Source organism: Oncorhynchus mykiss, chromosome 23 (assembly GCF_057628025.1).
Source record: "Oncorhynchus mykiss isolate SJ-2025 chromosome 23, ASM5762802v1, whole genome shotgun sequence".
Classification (NCBI taxonomy): domain Eukaryota; kingdom Metazoa; phylum Chordata; class Actinopteri; order Salmoniformes; family Salmonidae; genus Oncorhynchus; species Oncorhynchus mykiss.
In genome coordinates, this window is record NC_143044.1 from 45,881,842 (window position 1) to 45,896,940 (window position 15,099).

General features: G+C 35.5%; 1 protein-coding gene across 3 annotated transcripts in view; it reads left to right on the top strand.

The window, feature by feature from the left end:
• The window catches only part of LOC110502992 (centrosomal protein of 170 kDa), a 98,925-nt gene that overhangs the window by 52,072 nt on the left and 31,754 nt on the right, over window positions 1–15,099 (top strand). For all 3 annotated transcript variants that reach the window (XM_021581355.3, XM_021581356.3, XM_036960827.2), the window contains one exon: window positions 12,643–13,107. In XM_021581355.3, the coding sequence (XP_021437030.2) occupies window positions 12,643–13,107 (465 nt within the window). The remainder of the gene's footprint in view (window positions 1–12,642; window positions 13,108–15,099) is intronic.

Sequence of the window (15,099 nt, forward strand, 5' to 3'; positions counted from 1 at the left end):
CAGGAATATGTATTAATATAGGTGTTGTTAGTAATGCTCTGTCAGGAATATGTATTAATTAGTAATGCTCCGTCAGGAATATGTATTAATATAGGTGTTGTTAGTAATGCTCTGTCAGGAATATGTATTAATAGAGGTGTTATTAGTAATGCTGTCAGGAATATGTATTAACATGGGTGATGTTAGTAATGCTCTGTCAGGAATATGTATTAATATGGGTGATGTTAGTAATGCTCTGTCAGGAATATGTATTAATATGGGTGTTGTTAGTAATGCTCTGTCAAGAAAATGTATTAATATAGGTGTTGTTAGTAATGCTGTCAGGAATATGTATTAATATGGGTGGTGTTAGTAATGCTCTGTCAAGAAAATGTATTAATATAGGTGTTGTTAGTAATGCCGTCAGGAATATGTATTAATATGGGTGATGTTAGTAATGCTCTGTCAGGAATATGTATTAATATAGGTGTTGTTAGTAATGCTCTGTCAGGAATATGTATTAATATAGGTGTTGTTAGTAATGATCTGTCAGGAATATGTATAAATATAGGTGTTGTTAGTAATGCTCTGCCAGGAATATGTGTTAATATAGGTGTTGTTAGTAATGCTCTGTCAGGAATATGTATTAATTAGTAATGCTCCGTCAGGAATATGTATTAATATAGGTGTTGTTAGTAATGCTCTGTCAGGAATATGTATTAATAGAGGTGTTATTAGTAATGCTGTCAGGAATATGTATTAACATGGGTGATGTTAGTAATGCTCTGTCAGGAATATGTATTAATATGGGTGATGTTAGTAATGCTCTGTCAGGAATATGTATTAATATGGGTGTTGTTAGTAATGCTCTGTCAAGAAAATGTATTTATATAGGTGTTGTTAGTAATGCTGTCAGGAATATGTATTAATATGGGTGGTGTTAGTAATGCTCTGTCAAGAAAATGTATTAATATAGGTGTTGTTAGTAATGCTGTCAGGAATATGTATTAATATGGGTGATGTTAGTAATGCTCTGTCAGGAATATGTATTAATATAGGTGTTGTTAGTAATGCTCTGTCAGGAATATGTATTAATATAGGTGTTGTTAGTAATGATCTGTCAGGAATATGTATTAATATAGGTGTTGTTAGTAATGATCTGTCAGGAATATGTATTAATTTAGGTTTTGTTAGTAATGCTGTCAGGAATATGTATTAATATGGGTGAATTTAGTAATGCTCTGTCAGGAATATGTATTAATATGGGTGGTGTTAGTAATGCTCTGTCAGGAATATGTATTAATATAGGTTTTGTTAGCAATGCTCTGCCAGGAATATGTATTAATATGGGTGGTGTTAGTAATGATCTGTCAGGAATATGTATTAATATAGGTGTTGTTAGTAATGCTGTCAGGAATATATATTAATATGGTTGATATTAGTAATGCTCTGTCAGGAATATGTATTCATATAGGTGTTGTTTGTAATGCTCTTTCAGGAATATGTATTAATATAGGTGGTGTTAGTAATGCTGTCAGGAATATGTATTACTATATTTGTTGTTAGTAATGTTCTGTCAGGAATATGTATTACTATAGGTGTTGTTAGTAATGCTCTGTCAGGAATATGTATTAATATGGGTGTTGTTAGTAATGCTCTGTCAGGAATATGTATTAATTAGTAATGCTCCGTCAGGAATATGTATTAATATGGGTGATGTTAGTAATGCTCTGTCAGGAATATGTATTAATATGGGTGTTGTTAGTAATGCTCTGTCAGGAATATGTATTAATTAGTAATGCTCCGTCAGGAATATGTATTAATATGGGTGTTGTTAGTAATGCTCTGTCAGGAATATGTATTAATAGAGGTGATGTTAGTAATGCTCTGTCAGGAATATGTATTAATATGGGTGTTGTTAGTAATGCTCTGTCAGGAATATGTATTAATTAGTAATGCTCCGTCAGGAATATGTATTAATATGGGTGTTGTTAGTAATGCTCTGTCAGGAATATGTATTAATAGAGGTGATGTTAGTAATGCTCTGTCAGGAATATGTATTAATATGGGTGTTGTTAGTAATGCTCTGTCAGGAATATGTATTAATTAGTAATGCTCCGTCAGGAATATGTATTAATATGGGTGATGTTAGTAATGCTCTGTCAGGAATATGTATTAATATGGGTGTTGTTAGTAATGCTCTGTCAGGAATATGTATTAATTAGTAATGCTCCGTCAGGAATATGTATTAATATGGGTGTTGTTAGTAATGCTCTGTCAGGAATATGTATTAATAGAGGTGATGTTAGTAATGCTCTCTCAGGAATATGTATTAATATGGGTGTTGTTAGTAATGCTCTGTCAAGAAAATGTATTAATATAGGTGTTGTTAGTAATGCTGTCAGGAATATGTATTAATATGGGTGATGTTAGTAATGCTCTGTCAGGAATATGTATTAATATAGGTGATGTTAGTAATGCTCTGTCAGGAATATGTATTAATATAGGTGTTGTTAGTAATGCTCTGTCAGGAATATGTATTAATTAGTAATGCTCCGTCAGGAATATGTATTAATATAGGTGTTGTTAGTAATGCTCTGTCAGGAATATGTATTAATAGAGGTGTTATTAGTAATGCTGTCAGGAATATGTATTAATATGGGTGATGTTAGTAATGCTCTGTCAGGAATATGTATTAATATGGGTGTTGTTAGTAATGCTCTGTCAAGAAAATGTATTAATATAGGTGTTGTTAGTAATGCTCTGTCAGGAATATGTATTAATATAGGTGTTGTTAGTAATGCTCTGTCAGGAATATGTATTAATTAGTAATGCTCCGTCAGGAATATGTATTAATATAGGTGTTGTTAGTAATGCTCTGTCAGGAATATGTATTAATAGAGGTGTTATTAGTAATGCTGTCAGGAATATGTATTAATATGGGTGATGTTAGTAATGCTCTGTCAGGAATATGTATTAATATGGGTGTTGTTAGTAATGCTCTGTCAAGAAAATGTATTAATATAGGTGTTGTTAGTAATGCTGTCAGGAATATGTATTAATATGGGTGGTGTTAGTAATGCTCTGTCAAGAAAATGTATTAATATAGGTGTTGTTAGTAATGCTGTCAGGAATATGTATTAATATGGGTGATGTTAGTAATGCTCTGTCAGGAATATGTATTAATATAGGTGTTGTTAGTAATGCTCTGTCAGGAATATGTATTAATATAGGTGTTGTTAGTAATGATCTGTCAGGAATATGTATTAATTTAGGTTTTGTTAGTAATGCTGTCAGGAATATGTATTAATATGGGTGAATTTAGTAATGCTCTGTCAGGAATATGTATTAATATGGGTGGTGTTAGTAATGCTCTGTCAGGAATATGTATTAATATAGGTTTTGTTAGCAATGCTCTGCCAGGAATATGTATTAATATGGGTGGTGTTAGTAATGATCTGTCAGGAATATGTATTAATATAGGTGTTGTTAGTAATGCTGTCAGGAATATATATTAATATGGTTGATATTAGTAATGCTCTGTCAGGAATATGTATTCATATAGGTGTTGTTTGTAATGCTCTTTCAGGAATATGTATTAATATAGGTGGTGTTAGTAATGCTGTCAGGAATATGTATTACTATATTTGTTGTTAGTAATGTTCTGTCAGGAATATGTATTACTATAGGTGTTGTTAGTAATGCTCTGTCAGGAATATGTATTAATATGGGTGTTGTTAGTAATGCTCTGTCAGGAATATGTATTAATTAGTAATGCTCCGTCAGGAATATGTATTAATATGGGTGATGTTAGTAATGCTCTGTCAGGAATATGTATTAATATGGGTGTTGTTAGTAATGCTCTGTCAGGAATATGTATTAATTAGTAATGCTCCGTCAGGAATATGTATTAATATGGGTGTTGTTAGTAATGCTCTGTCAGGAATATGTATTAATAGAGGTGATGTTAGTAATGCTCTGTCAGGAATATGTATTAATATGGGTGTTGTTAGTAATGCTCTGTCAGGAATATGTATTAATTAGTAATGCTCCGTCAGGAATATGTATTAATATGGGTGTTGTTAGTAATGCTCTGTCAGGAATATGTATTAATAGAGGTGATGTTAGTAATGCTCTGTCAGGAATATGTATTAATATGGGTGTTGTTAGTAATGCTCTGTCAGGAATATGTATTAATTAGTAATGCTCCGTCAGGAATATGTATTAATATGGGTGATGTTAGTAATGCTCTGTCAGGAATATGTATTAATATGGGTGTTGTTAGTAATGCTCTGTCAGGAATATGTATTAATTAGTAATGCTCCGTCAGGAATATGTATTAATATGGGTGTTGTTAGTAATGCTCTGTCAGGAATATGTATTAATAGAGGTGATGTTAGTAATGCTCTCTCAGGAATATGTATTAATATGGGTGTTGTTAGTAATGCTCTGTCAAGAAAATGTATTAATATAGGTGTTGTTAGTAATGCTGTCAGGAATATGTATTAATATGGGTGATGTTAGTAATGCTCTGTCAGGAATATGTATTAATATAGGTGATGTTAGTAATGCTCTGTCAGGAATATGTATTAATATAGGTGTTGTTAGTAATGCTCTGTCAGGAATATGTATTAATTAGTAATGCTCCGTCAGGAATATGTATTAATATAGGTGTTGTTAGTAATGCTCTGTCAGGAATATGTATTAATAGAGGTGTTATTAGTAATGCTGTCAGGAATATGTATTAACATGGGTGATGTTAGTAATGCTCTGTCAGGAATATGTATTAATATGGGTGATGTTAGTAATGCTCTGTCAGGAATATGTATTAATATGGGTGTTGTTAGTAATGCTCTGTCAAGAAAATGTATTAATATAGGTGTTGTTAGTAATGCTGTCAGGAATATGTATTAATATGGGTGGTGTTAGTAATGCTCTGTCAAGAAAATGTATTAATATAGGTGTTGTTAGTAATGCTGTCAGGAATATGTATTAATATGGGTGATGTTAGTAATGCTCTGTCAGGAATATGTATTAATATAGGTGTTGTTAGTAATGCTCTGTCAGGAATATGTATTAATATAGGTGTTGTTAGTAATGATCTGTCAGGAATATGTATTAATTTAGGTTTTGTTAGTAATGCTGTCAGGAATATGTATTAATATGGGTGAATTTAGTAATGCTCTGTCAGGAATATGTATTAATATGGGTGGTGTTAGTAATGCTCTGTCAGGAATATGTATTAATATAGGTTTTGTTAGCAATGCTCTGCCAGGAATATGTATTAATATGGGTGGTGTTAGTAATGATCTGTCAGGAATATGTATTAATATAGGTGTTGTTAGTAATGCTGTCAGGAATATATATTAATATGGTTGATATTAGTAATGCTCTGTCAGGAATATGTATTCATATAGGTGTTGTTTGTAATGCTCTTTCAGGAATATGTATTAATATAGGTGGTGTTAGTAATGCTGTCAGGAATATGTATTACTATATTTGTTGTTAGTAATGTTCTGTCAGGAATATGTATTACTATAGGTGTTGTTAGTAATGCTCTGTCAGGAATATGTTTTAATATGGGTGTTGTTAGTAATGCTCTGTCAGGAATATGTATTAATTAGTAATGCTCCGTCAGGAATATGTATTAATATGGGTGATGTTAGTAATGCTCTGTCAGGAATATGTATTAATATGGGTGTTGTTAGTAATGCTCTGTCAGGAATATGTATTAATTACTAATGCTCCGTCAGGAATATGTATTAATATGGGTGTTGTTAGTAATGCTCTGTCAGGAATATGTATTAATAGAGGTGATGTTAGTAATGCTCTGTCAGGAATATGTATTAATATGGGTGTTGTTAGTAATGCTCTGTCAGGAATATGTATTAATTAGTAATGCTCCGTCAGGAATATGTATTAATATGGGTGTTGTTAGTAATGCTCTGTCAGGAATATGTATTAATAGAGGTGATGTTAGTAATGCTCTGTCAGGAATATGTATTAATATGGGTGTTGTTAGTAATGCTCTGTCAGGAATATGTATTAATTAGTAATGCTCCGTCAGGAATATGTATTAATATGGGTGATGTTAGTAATGCTCTGTCAGGAATATGTATTAATATGGGTGTTGTTAGTAATGCTCTGTCAGGAATATGTATTAATTAGTAATGCTCCGTCAGGAATATGTATTAATATGGGTGTTGTTAGTAATGCTCTGTCAGGAATATGTATTAATAGAGGTGATGTTAGTAATGCTCTCTCAGGAATATGTATTAATATGGGTGTTGTTAGTAATGCTCTGTCAAGAAAATGTATTAATATAGGTGTTGTTAGTAATGCTGTCAGGAATATGTATTAATATGGGTGATGTTAGTAATGCTCTGTCAGGAATATGTATTAATATAGGTGATGTTAGTAATGCTCTGTCAGGAATATGTATTAATATAGGTGTTGTTAGTAATGATCTGTCAGGAATATGTATTAATTAGTAATGCTCTGCCAGGAATATGTATTAATATAGGTGTTGTTAGTAATGCTCTGTCAGGAATATGTATTAATTAGTAATGCTCTGTCAGGAATATGTATTAATATAGGTGTTGTTAGTAATGCCATGTCAAGAATATGTATTAATATGGGTGTTGTTTGTAATGCTCTGTCAGGAATATGTATTAATATAGGTGTTGTTAGTAATGTTCTGTCAGGAATATGTATTAATATAGGTGTTGTTAGTAATGTTCTGTCAGGAATATGTATTAATATAGGTTTTGTTAGTAATGATCTGTCAGGAATATGTATTAATATGGATGTTGTTAGTAATGCTCTGTCAGGAATATGTATTAATATAGGTGTTGTTAGTAATGCTCTGTCAGGAATATGTATTAATATAGGTGTTGTTTGTAATGCTCTGTCAGGAATATGTATTAATATGGGTGTTGTTAGTAATGTTCTGTCAGGAATATGTATTAATATGGGTGGTGTTAGTAATGCTCTGTCAGGAATATGTATTAATATAGGTGTTGTTAGTAATGATCTGTCAGGAATATGTATTAATATGGATGTTGTTAGTAATGCTCTGTCAGGAATATGTATTAATATAGGTGTTGTTAGTAATGCTCTGTCAGGAATATGTATTAATATGGATGTTGTTAGTAATGCTCTGTCAGGAATATGTATTAATTAGTAATGATCTGTCAGGAATATGTATTAATATAGGTGTTGTTTGTAATGCTCTGTCAGGAATATGTATTAATATAGGTGTTGTTAGTAATGCTCTGTCAGGAATATGTATTAATATGGGTGGTGTTAGTAATGCTGTCAGGAATATGTATTAATTAGTAATGATCTGTCAGGAATATGTATTAATATAGGTGTTGTTTGTAATGCTCTGTCAGGAATATGTATTAATATGGATGTTGTTAGTAATGTTCTGTCAGGAATATGTATTAATATGGGTGGTGTTAGTAATGCTCTGTCAGGAATATGTATTAATATGGGTGATGTTAGTAATGCTCTGTCAAGAATATGTATTAATATGGATGTTGTTAGTAATGATCTGTCAGGAATATGTATTAATATAGGTGTTGTTAGTAATGCTCTGTCAGGAATATGTATTAATATAGGTGTTGTTAGTAATGCTCTGTCAAGAATATGTATTAATATGGATGTTGTTAGTAATGCTCTGTCAGGAATATGTATTAATATAGGTGTTGTTAGTAATGCTCTGTCAGGAATATGTATTAATATAGGTGTTGTTAGTAATGCTCTGTCAAGAATATGTATTAATATGGATGTTGTTAGTAATGCTCTTTCAGGAATATGTATTAATATGGGTGGTGTTAGTAATGCTCTGTCAGGAATATGTATTAATTAGTAATGCTCTGTCAGGAATATGTATTAATATGGGTGTTGTTAGTAATGCTCTGTCAGGAATATGTATTAATTAGTAATGATCTGTCAGGAATATGTATTAATATGGTTGTTGTTAGTAATGATCTGTCAGGAATATGTATTAATATGGGTGGTGTTAGTAATGCTCTGTCAATAATATGTATTAATTAGTAATGATCTGTCAGGAATATGTATTAATATGGGTGGTGTTAGTAATGCTCTGTCAGGAATATGTATTAATTAGTAATGATCTGTCAGGAATATGTATTAATATGGGTGGTGTTAGTAATGATCTGTCAGGAATATGTATTAATATGGGTGTTGTTAGTAATGCTCTGTCAGGAATATGTATTAATTAGTAATGCTGTCAGGAATATGTATTAATATAGGTGTTGTTTGTAATGCTCTGTCAGGAATATGTATTAATTAGTAATGATCTGTCAGGAATATGTATTAATATGGGTGGTGTTAGTAATGCTCTGTCAGGAATATGTATTAATTAGTAATGATCTGTCAGGAATATGTATTAATATGGGTGTTGTTAGTAATGCTGTCAGGAATATGTATTAATATAGGTGTTGTTAGTAATGCTCTGTCAGGAATATGTATTAATATGGGTGTTGTTAGTAATGCTCTGCCAGGAATATGTATTAATATAGGTGTTGTTTGTAATGCTCTGTCAGGAATATGTATTAATATGGGTGTTGTTAGTAATGTTCTGTCAGGAATATGTATTAATATGGGTGGTGTTAGTAATGCTCTGTCAGGAATATGTATTAATATAGGTGTTGTTAGTAATGATCTGTCAGGAATATGTATTAATATGGATGTTGTTAGTAATGCTCTGTCAGGAATATGTATTAATATAGGTGTTGTTAGTAATGCTCTGTCAGGAATATGTATTAATATGGATGTTGTTAGTAATGCTCTGTCAGGAATATGTATTAATTAGTAATGATCTGTCAGGAATATGTATTAATATAGGTGTTGTTTGTAATGCTCTGTCAGGAATATGTATTAATATAGGTGTTGTTAGTAATGCTCTGTCAGGAATATGTATTAATATGGGTGGTGTTAGTAATGCTGTCAGGAATATGTATTAATTAGTAATGATCTGTCAGGAATATGTATTAATATAGGTGTTGTTTGTAATGCTCTGTCAGGAATATGTATTAATATGGGTGTTGTTAGTAATGTTCTGTCAGGAATATGTATTAATATGGGTGGTGTTAGTAATGCTCTGTCAGGAATATGTATTAATATGGGTGATGTTAGTAATGCTCTGTCAAGAATATGTATTAATATGGATGTTGTTAGTAATGATCTGTCAGGAATATGTATTAATATAGGTGTTGTTAGTAATGCTCTGTCAGGAATATGTATTAATATAGGTGTTGTTAGTAATGCTCTGTCAAGAATATGTATTAATATGGATGTTGTTAGTAATGCTCTGTCAGGAATATGTATTAATATAGGTGTTGTTAGTAATGCTCTGTCAGGAATATGTATTAATATAGGTGTTGTTAGTAATGCTCTGTCAAGAATATGTATTAATATGGATGTTGTTAGTAATGCTCTTTCAGGAATATGTATTAATATGGGTGGTGTTAGTAATGCTCTGTCAGGAATATGTATTAATTAGTAATGCTCTGTCAGGAATATGTATTAATATGGGTGTTGTTAGTAATGCTCTGTCAGGAATATGTATTAATTAGTAATGATCTGTCAGGAATATGTATTAATATGGTTGTTGTTAGTAATGATCTGTCAGGAATATGTATTAATATGGGTGGTGTTAGTAATGCTCTGTCAATAATATGTATTAATTAGTAATGATCTGTCAGGAATATGTATTAATATGGGTGGTGTTAGTAATGCTCTGTCAGGAATATGTATTAATTAGTAATGATCTGTCAGGAATATGTATTAATATGGGTGGTGTTAGTAATGATCTGTCAGGAATATGTATTAATATGGGTGTTGTTAGTAATGCTCTGTCAGGAATATGTATTAATTAGTAATGCTGTCAGGAATATGTATTAATATAGGTGTTGTTTGTAATGCTCTGTCAGGAATATGTATTAATTAGTAATGATCTGTCAGGAATATGTATTAATATGGGTGGTGTTAGTAATGCTCTGTCAGGAATATGTATTAATTAGTAATGATCTGTCAGGAATATGTATTAATATGGGTGTTGTTAGTAATGCTGTCAGGAATATGTATTAATATAGGTGTTGTTAGTAATGCTCTGTCAGGAATATGTATTAATATGGGTGTTGTTAGTAATGCTCTGCCAGGAATATGTATTAATATAGGTGTTGTTAGTAATGCTCTGTCAGGAATATGTATTAGTATGGGTGGTGTTAGTAATGCTGTCAGGAATATGTATTAATATGGGTGGTGTTAGTAATGCTGTCAGGAATATGTATTAATATGGGTGGTGTTAGTAATGCTGTCAGGAATATGTATTAATATGGGTGTTGTTAGTAATGCTCTGCCAGGAATATGTATTAATATAGGTGTTGTTAGTAATGCTCTGTCAGGAATATGTATTAATATGGGTGGTGTTAGTAATGCTGTCAGGAATATGTATTAATATGGGTGGTGTTAGTAATGCTGTCAGGAATATGTATTAATATGGGTGATGTTAGTAATGCTCCGTCAGGAATATGTATTAATATAGGTGTTGTTAGTAATGATCTGTCAGGAATATGTATTAATATGGGTGGTGTTAGTAATGCTGTCAGGAATATGTATTAATATGGGTGATGTTAGTAATGCTCCGTCAGGAATATGTATTAATATGGGTGTTGTTAGTAATGCTCTGTCAGGAATATGTATTAATATGGGTGTTGTTAGTAATGCTCTGTCAGGAATATGTATGTATTAATATGGGTGTTGTTAGTAATGCTCTGTCAGGAATATGTATTAATATAGGTGTTGTTAGTAATGCTGTCAGGAATATGTATTAATATGGGTGATGTTAGTTATTCTGTGTGTGTGTCTCATGTACTCTAATGACCCCTGGGGGTAATTGGCCAATCCTCAGGGGGTACTTGAGTAGACTCATGAGACCATAGACCTACTGGTAAAATGCACATGAGGGGGTACTTCAGGGGTTCACCGGACAGAGCAAAATTCAGTTGGTGGTATAGTAACCGAAAAAATGTTGGGACCCACTGCTCTAATGTACAATGTTCCTGTTAAATGAATGACCACCGTGACCCTCAGTGCTTTAGAATTGAGTCACATGATTCATCATGAAATCTTTAGAGGAAGGGTGGTAGTATTTATAAAAAAAAAAGGGAGGTTCTAAGATGAAGTTGTGGTGGTGTTGTTTGTGGAAGCAGTGGGTATTTGTTTGATGCTTGGATAGGATGAAACCTGAAAGCACAGCCTTATTTACCACCAGACCTGTAGGGGACTATAATCTAGGACCTGATGCAAGGGGTATCAGTTTGAATATAGTTCTCTAAATGGACAACGTTATGTCTCATTTCACTCCATTTTTTTTACTTTGTTGAAAGCCACAGATATTTGCAGTCATGCTTTCAGGAGCTTCTCTGTTTTCAAAGAGATACAAACATGACTTACTTTCAAGTTGAATTGAGAGATATAACTTCTGAGAAAGATGTGGCCTTATTGGGGGCTCCTAAATCCCAGTAGCTATTATACTTTGAATATTTGACTTGATGTTGTTCCCTTACTACATAAGGGAGGAAATGTACAAAACTAACTTGTACTTTCCAAGAACAACTCAGCTGCTCACTTTGTCATACGTATAAACTAGATGGTCTACACATATGCCATAATGCCTTGCCACATAATCAAAGGAAGTTACACAATCATTATTAAGTAAGTGACATTATTAAGTAAGTTACACTACATGGCTTTGTGCCTGTCTGCCTGGGCTCCACTACAGCCTGACCTGTTTTGCCACCAATGCTCCTTATAGGACACATCACTGCACTCTATACTCCTCTGTAAACTGGTCATCTCTGTATGCTCATCGCAAGTCACACTGGTTGATGCTTATTTATAAAACACTCTTAGGCCTCACTCCCCCCTATCTGAGATAGCTACTGCAGCCCTCATCCTCCACATACAACACCCATTCCTTCCAGTCACATTTTATTAAAGGTCCCCAAAGCACACACATTCCTGGGTCGCTCGTCTTTTCATTTCACTGCAGCTAGTGACTGGAACGAGCTGCAAAAAAACACTCGAACTGGACTGTTTTATCTCCAACCCTTTTTACTGACAGCTGTGGCTGCTTCGCATGATGTATTGTCTGTACCTTGCGTTTGTGCTATTGTCTGTGCCCAATAATGTTTGTACCGTGTTTTGTGCTGCTACCATGTTGTGCTGCTGCTATGTTGTTTTGCTACCATGTTGTTGTCATGTTGTGTTGCTACCATGCTGTGTTGTTGTCTTAGGCCTCTCTTTATGTAGTGTAGTGGTGTCTCTCTTGTCATGATGTGTGTTTTGTCCTGTATTTTTTTATTTTAATCCCTGCCCCTGTCGCTGCAGGATGCCTTTAGCCTTTTGGTAGGTCGTCATTGTAAATGAGAATTTGTTGTTTAACTGACTTGCCTAGTTAAATACAGGTTACATAAATAAAGAGAGGGCTGTGTTCTGCCAGGGCCGCAGACACTGATTCAGACTTATGGTGAGACTCAGAACAGACATAGCTGAGCGGCCCATTTGGGGCCCGTAACCTCTGACCTCTAGATACTGATCCCCAGTGTTCTCCTCTTTGTGAACCTACAGACGGCAGAGAGCCTAAGAGGAGTGAGAGGCCTATGGAGGATGGTCTGGGTCCTGAGCCCAGCTACTTTGAGATCCCCACCAAGGAGTCTCAGATGGCTGAGGACAGCATTCATGAAATCCCTACCAAAGACACTGAGGGGGCTGCTGCTACCACCGCCAGCAGCGCTCAGGGCCACGCCTCTCCTCACGCCTTCACCATCGAGTTTGATGACACCTCCCCTGGCAAGGTCAGGATTAAGGACCATGTGTCCAAACTGACTCCGGACCACCGGCCCCGGCCTAAGAAGGCCCCCCAGCCGGGGAGCAAGGACCTCAGCACACTACAGGCCGCCATGATGGCCTCTGAGAGCAAGGTGGCTGATTGGCTGGCCCACAATGACCCCCCCACGGTGCACAGTGAGTCCACAGAGGAGGACAGCAAGAGCATCAAGAGCGATGTCCCCGTCCACTTCCACAGGCTCAAAGGTGAGGGCCATATCCTGCCTGCTTGTCTTTCTCTCTGTCCCACAATTTCTGTTGCTAGATCAGCACGTATTTCCTCCCTTTAGCCACACTACAGTATCATCTACTAACTGTTGTATATCTGACCTTGCTAACCTCACAATGTTGCTGATCTGATCATCATGTGTTTTACTGCTAAAAGCCATGAGTGTTTGAGTTATTTTAGGAGTTTTTTTGCGAGATCTTGTAAAATGTATCCTCTTAATAAAGCTCATCCCGTACTCGCTAAAATTTTTTTTTTTAATATTATCATCTAAAGTAAGACTAGTGTTTACCTCGAAACGCCTAGAATAGCGGCTCTACTGATGCAGTAATGACCATTATTAATGACCATGACCATTAACCAACCAGACTTCAATTACGCATACCTGGTCATGTAACCTACTGTATGGCCCATACCTGTCAATGTCCTCAGGCTGGTCATGTAACCAACTGTATGGCCCATACCTGTCAATGTCCTCAGGCTGGTCATGTAACCAACTGTATGGCCCATACCTGTCAATGTCCTCAGGCTGGTCATGTAACCTACTGTATGGCCCATACCTGTCAATGTCCTCAGGCTGGTCATGTAACCTACTGTATGGCCCATACCTGTCAATGTCCTCAGGCTGGTCATGTAACCTACTGTATGGCCCATACCTGTCAATGTCCTCAGGCTGGTCATGTAACCAACTGTATGGCCCATACCTGTCAATGTCCTCAGGCTGGTCATGTAACCAACTGTATGGCCCATACCTGTCAATGTCCTCAGGCTGGTCATGTAACCTACTGTATGGCCCATACCTGTCAATGTCCTCAGGCTGGTCATGTAACCTACTGTATGGCCCATACCTGTCAATGTCCTCAGGCTGGTCATGTAACCTACTGTATGGCCCATACCTGTCAATGTCCTCAGGCTGGTCATTGTAAATATAATTTGTTCTTAACTGACTTGCCTAGTTAAATAAAGGTAAAATATGTAGATTTAAATATGGCCCATACCTGTCATTGTTCTCAGGCTTTTCATCTAATCTACTGTATGCTGTGTGTTTTGGAGCAGGAGATCCTTGCTTAGCCTTGGTTCTGATCTTTCCGACATTAAAGAATTACTTCCACTTTTCTAATGCCTGTAGCTGCAGTACAGCAGGCAGTCAGACAGGAGAGAAGGCAGGAAAGGCCATGGCCTGTTTACTCCTCCTGTAGGCAGTCAGACAGGAGGGAAGGCAGGAAAGGCCATGGCCTGTTTACTCCTCCTGTAGGCAGTCAGACAGGAGAGAAGGTAGGAAAGACCATGGTGTGTTTACTCCTCCTGTAGGCAGTCAGACAGGAGAGAAGGCAGGAAAGACCATGGTGTGTTTACTCCTCCTGTAGGCAGTCAGACAGGAGAGAAGGTAGGAAAGACCATGGTGTGTTTACTCCTCCTGTAGGCAGTCAGACAGGAGAGAAGGCAGGAAAGACCATGGCCTGTTTACTCCTCCTGTAGGCAGTCAGACAGGAGAGAAGGCAGGAAAGACCATGGTGTGTTTACTCCTCCTGTAGGCAGTCAGACAGGAGAGAAGGCAGGAAAGACCATGGTGTGTTTACTCCTCCTGTAGCCTGATCTGGCTTTCATCCTGCTAGAAGGCTTTACACGCTACTCATCTGAATGGCTTACAGTATCTAGCTGTATGATTCTTCTTCTCAAGGTGACTCTGCGCAGACAAAATTCCCTGTGATGTCATATCATCTCCATGATGATATGATGTAACTCTAAAGGTCCCTTATATTAAATATTGTCTGTTCATGTATTTGTATTAAGGTCCCCACCCTGAATCAAATAAAGTCCAACCTTCCTTTGTACTGTATATCAGTGACGGAGACACTCTATGACTATCTATGTACATCCTCCCACTCTGATTCTAATGATTCTTCATTCTTAAATCTCTCAGCCTTCCATTTACAGTAATACAAGAGAGACTAGGCATGGCTTTGTTAATG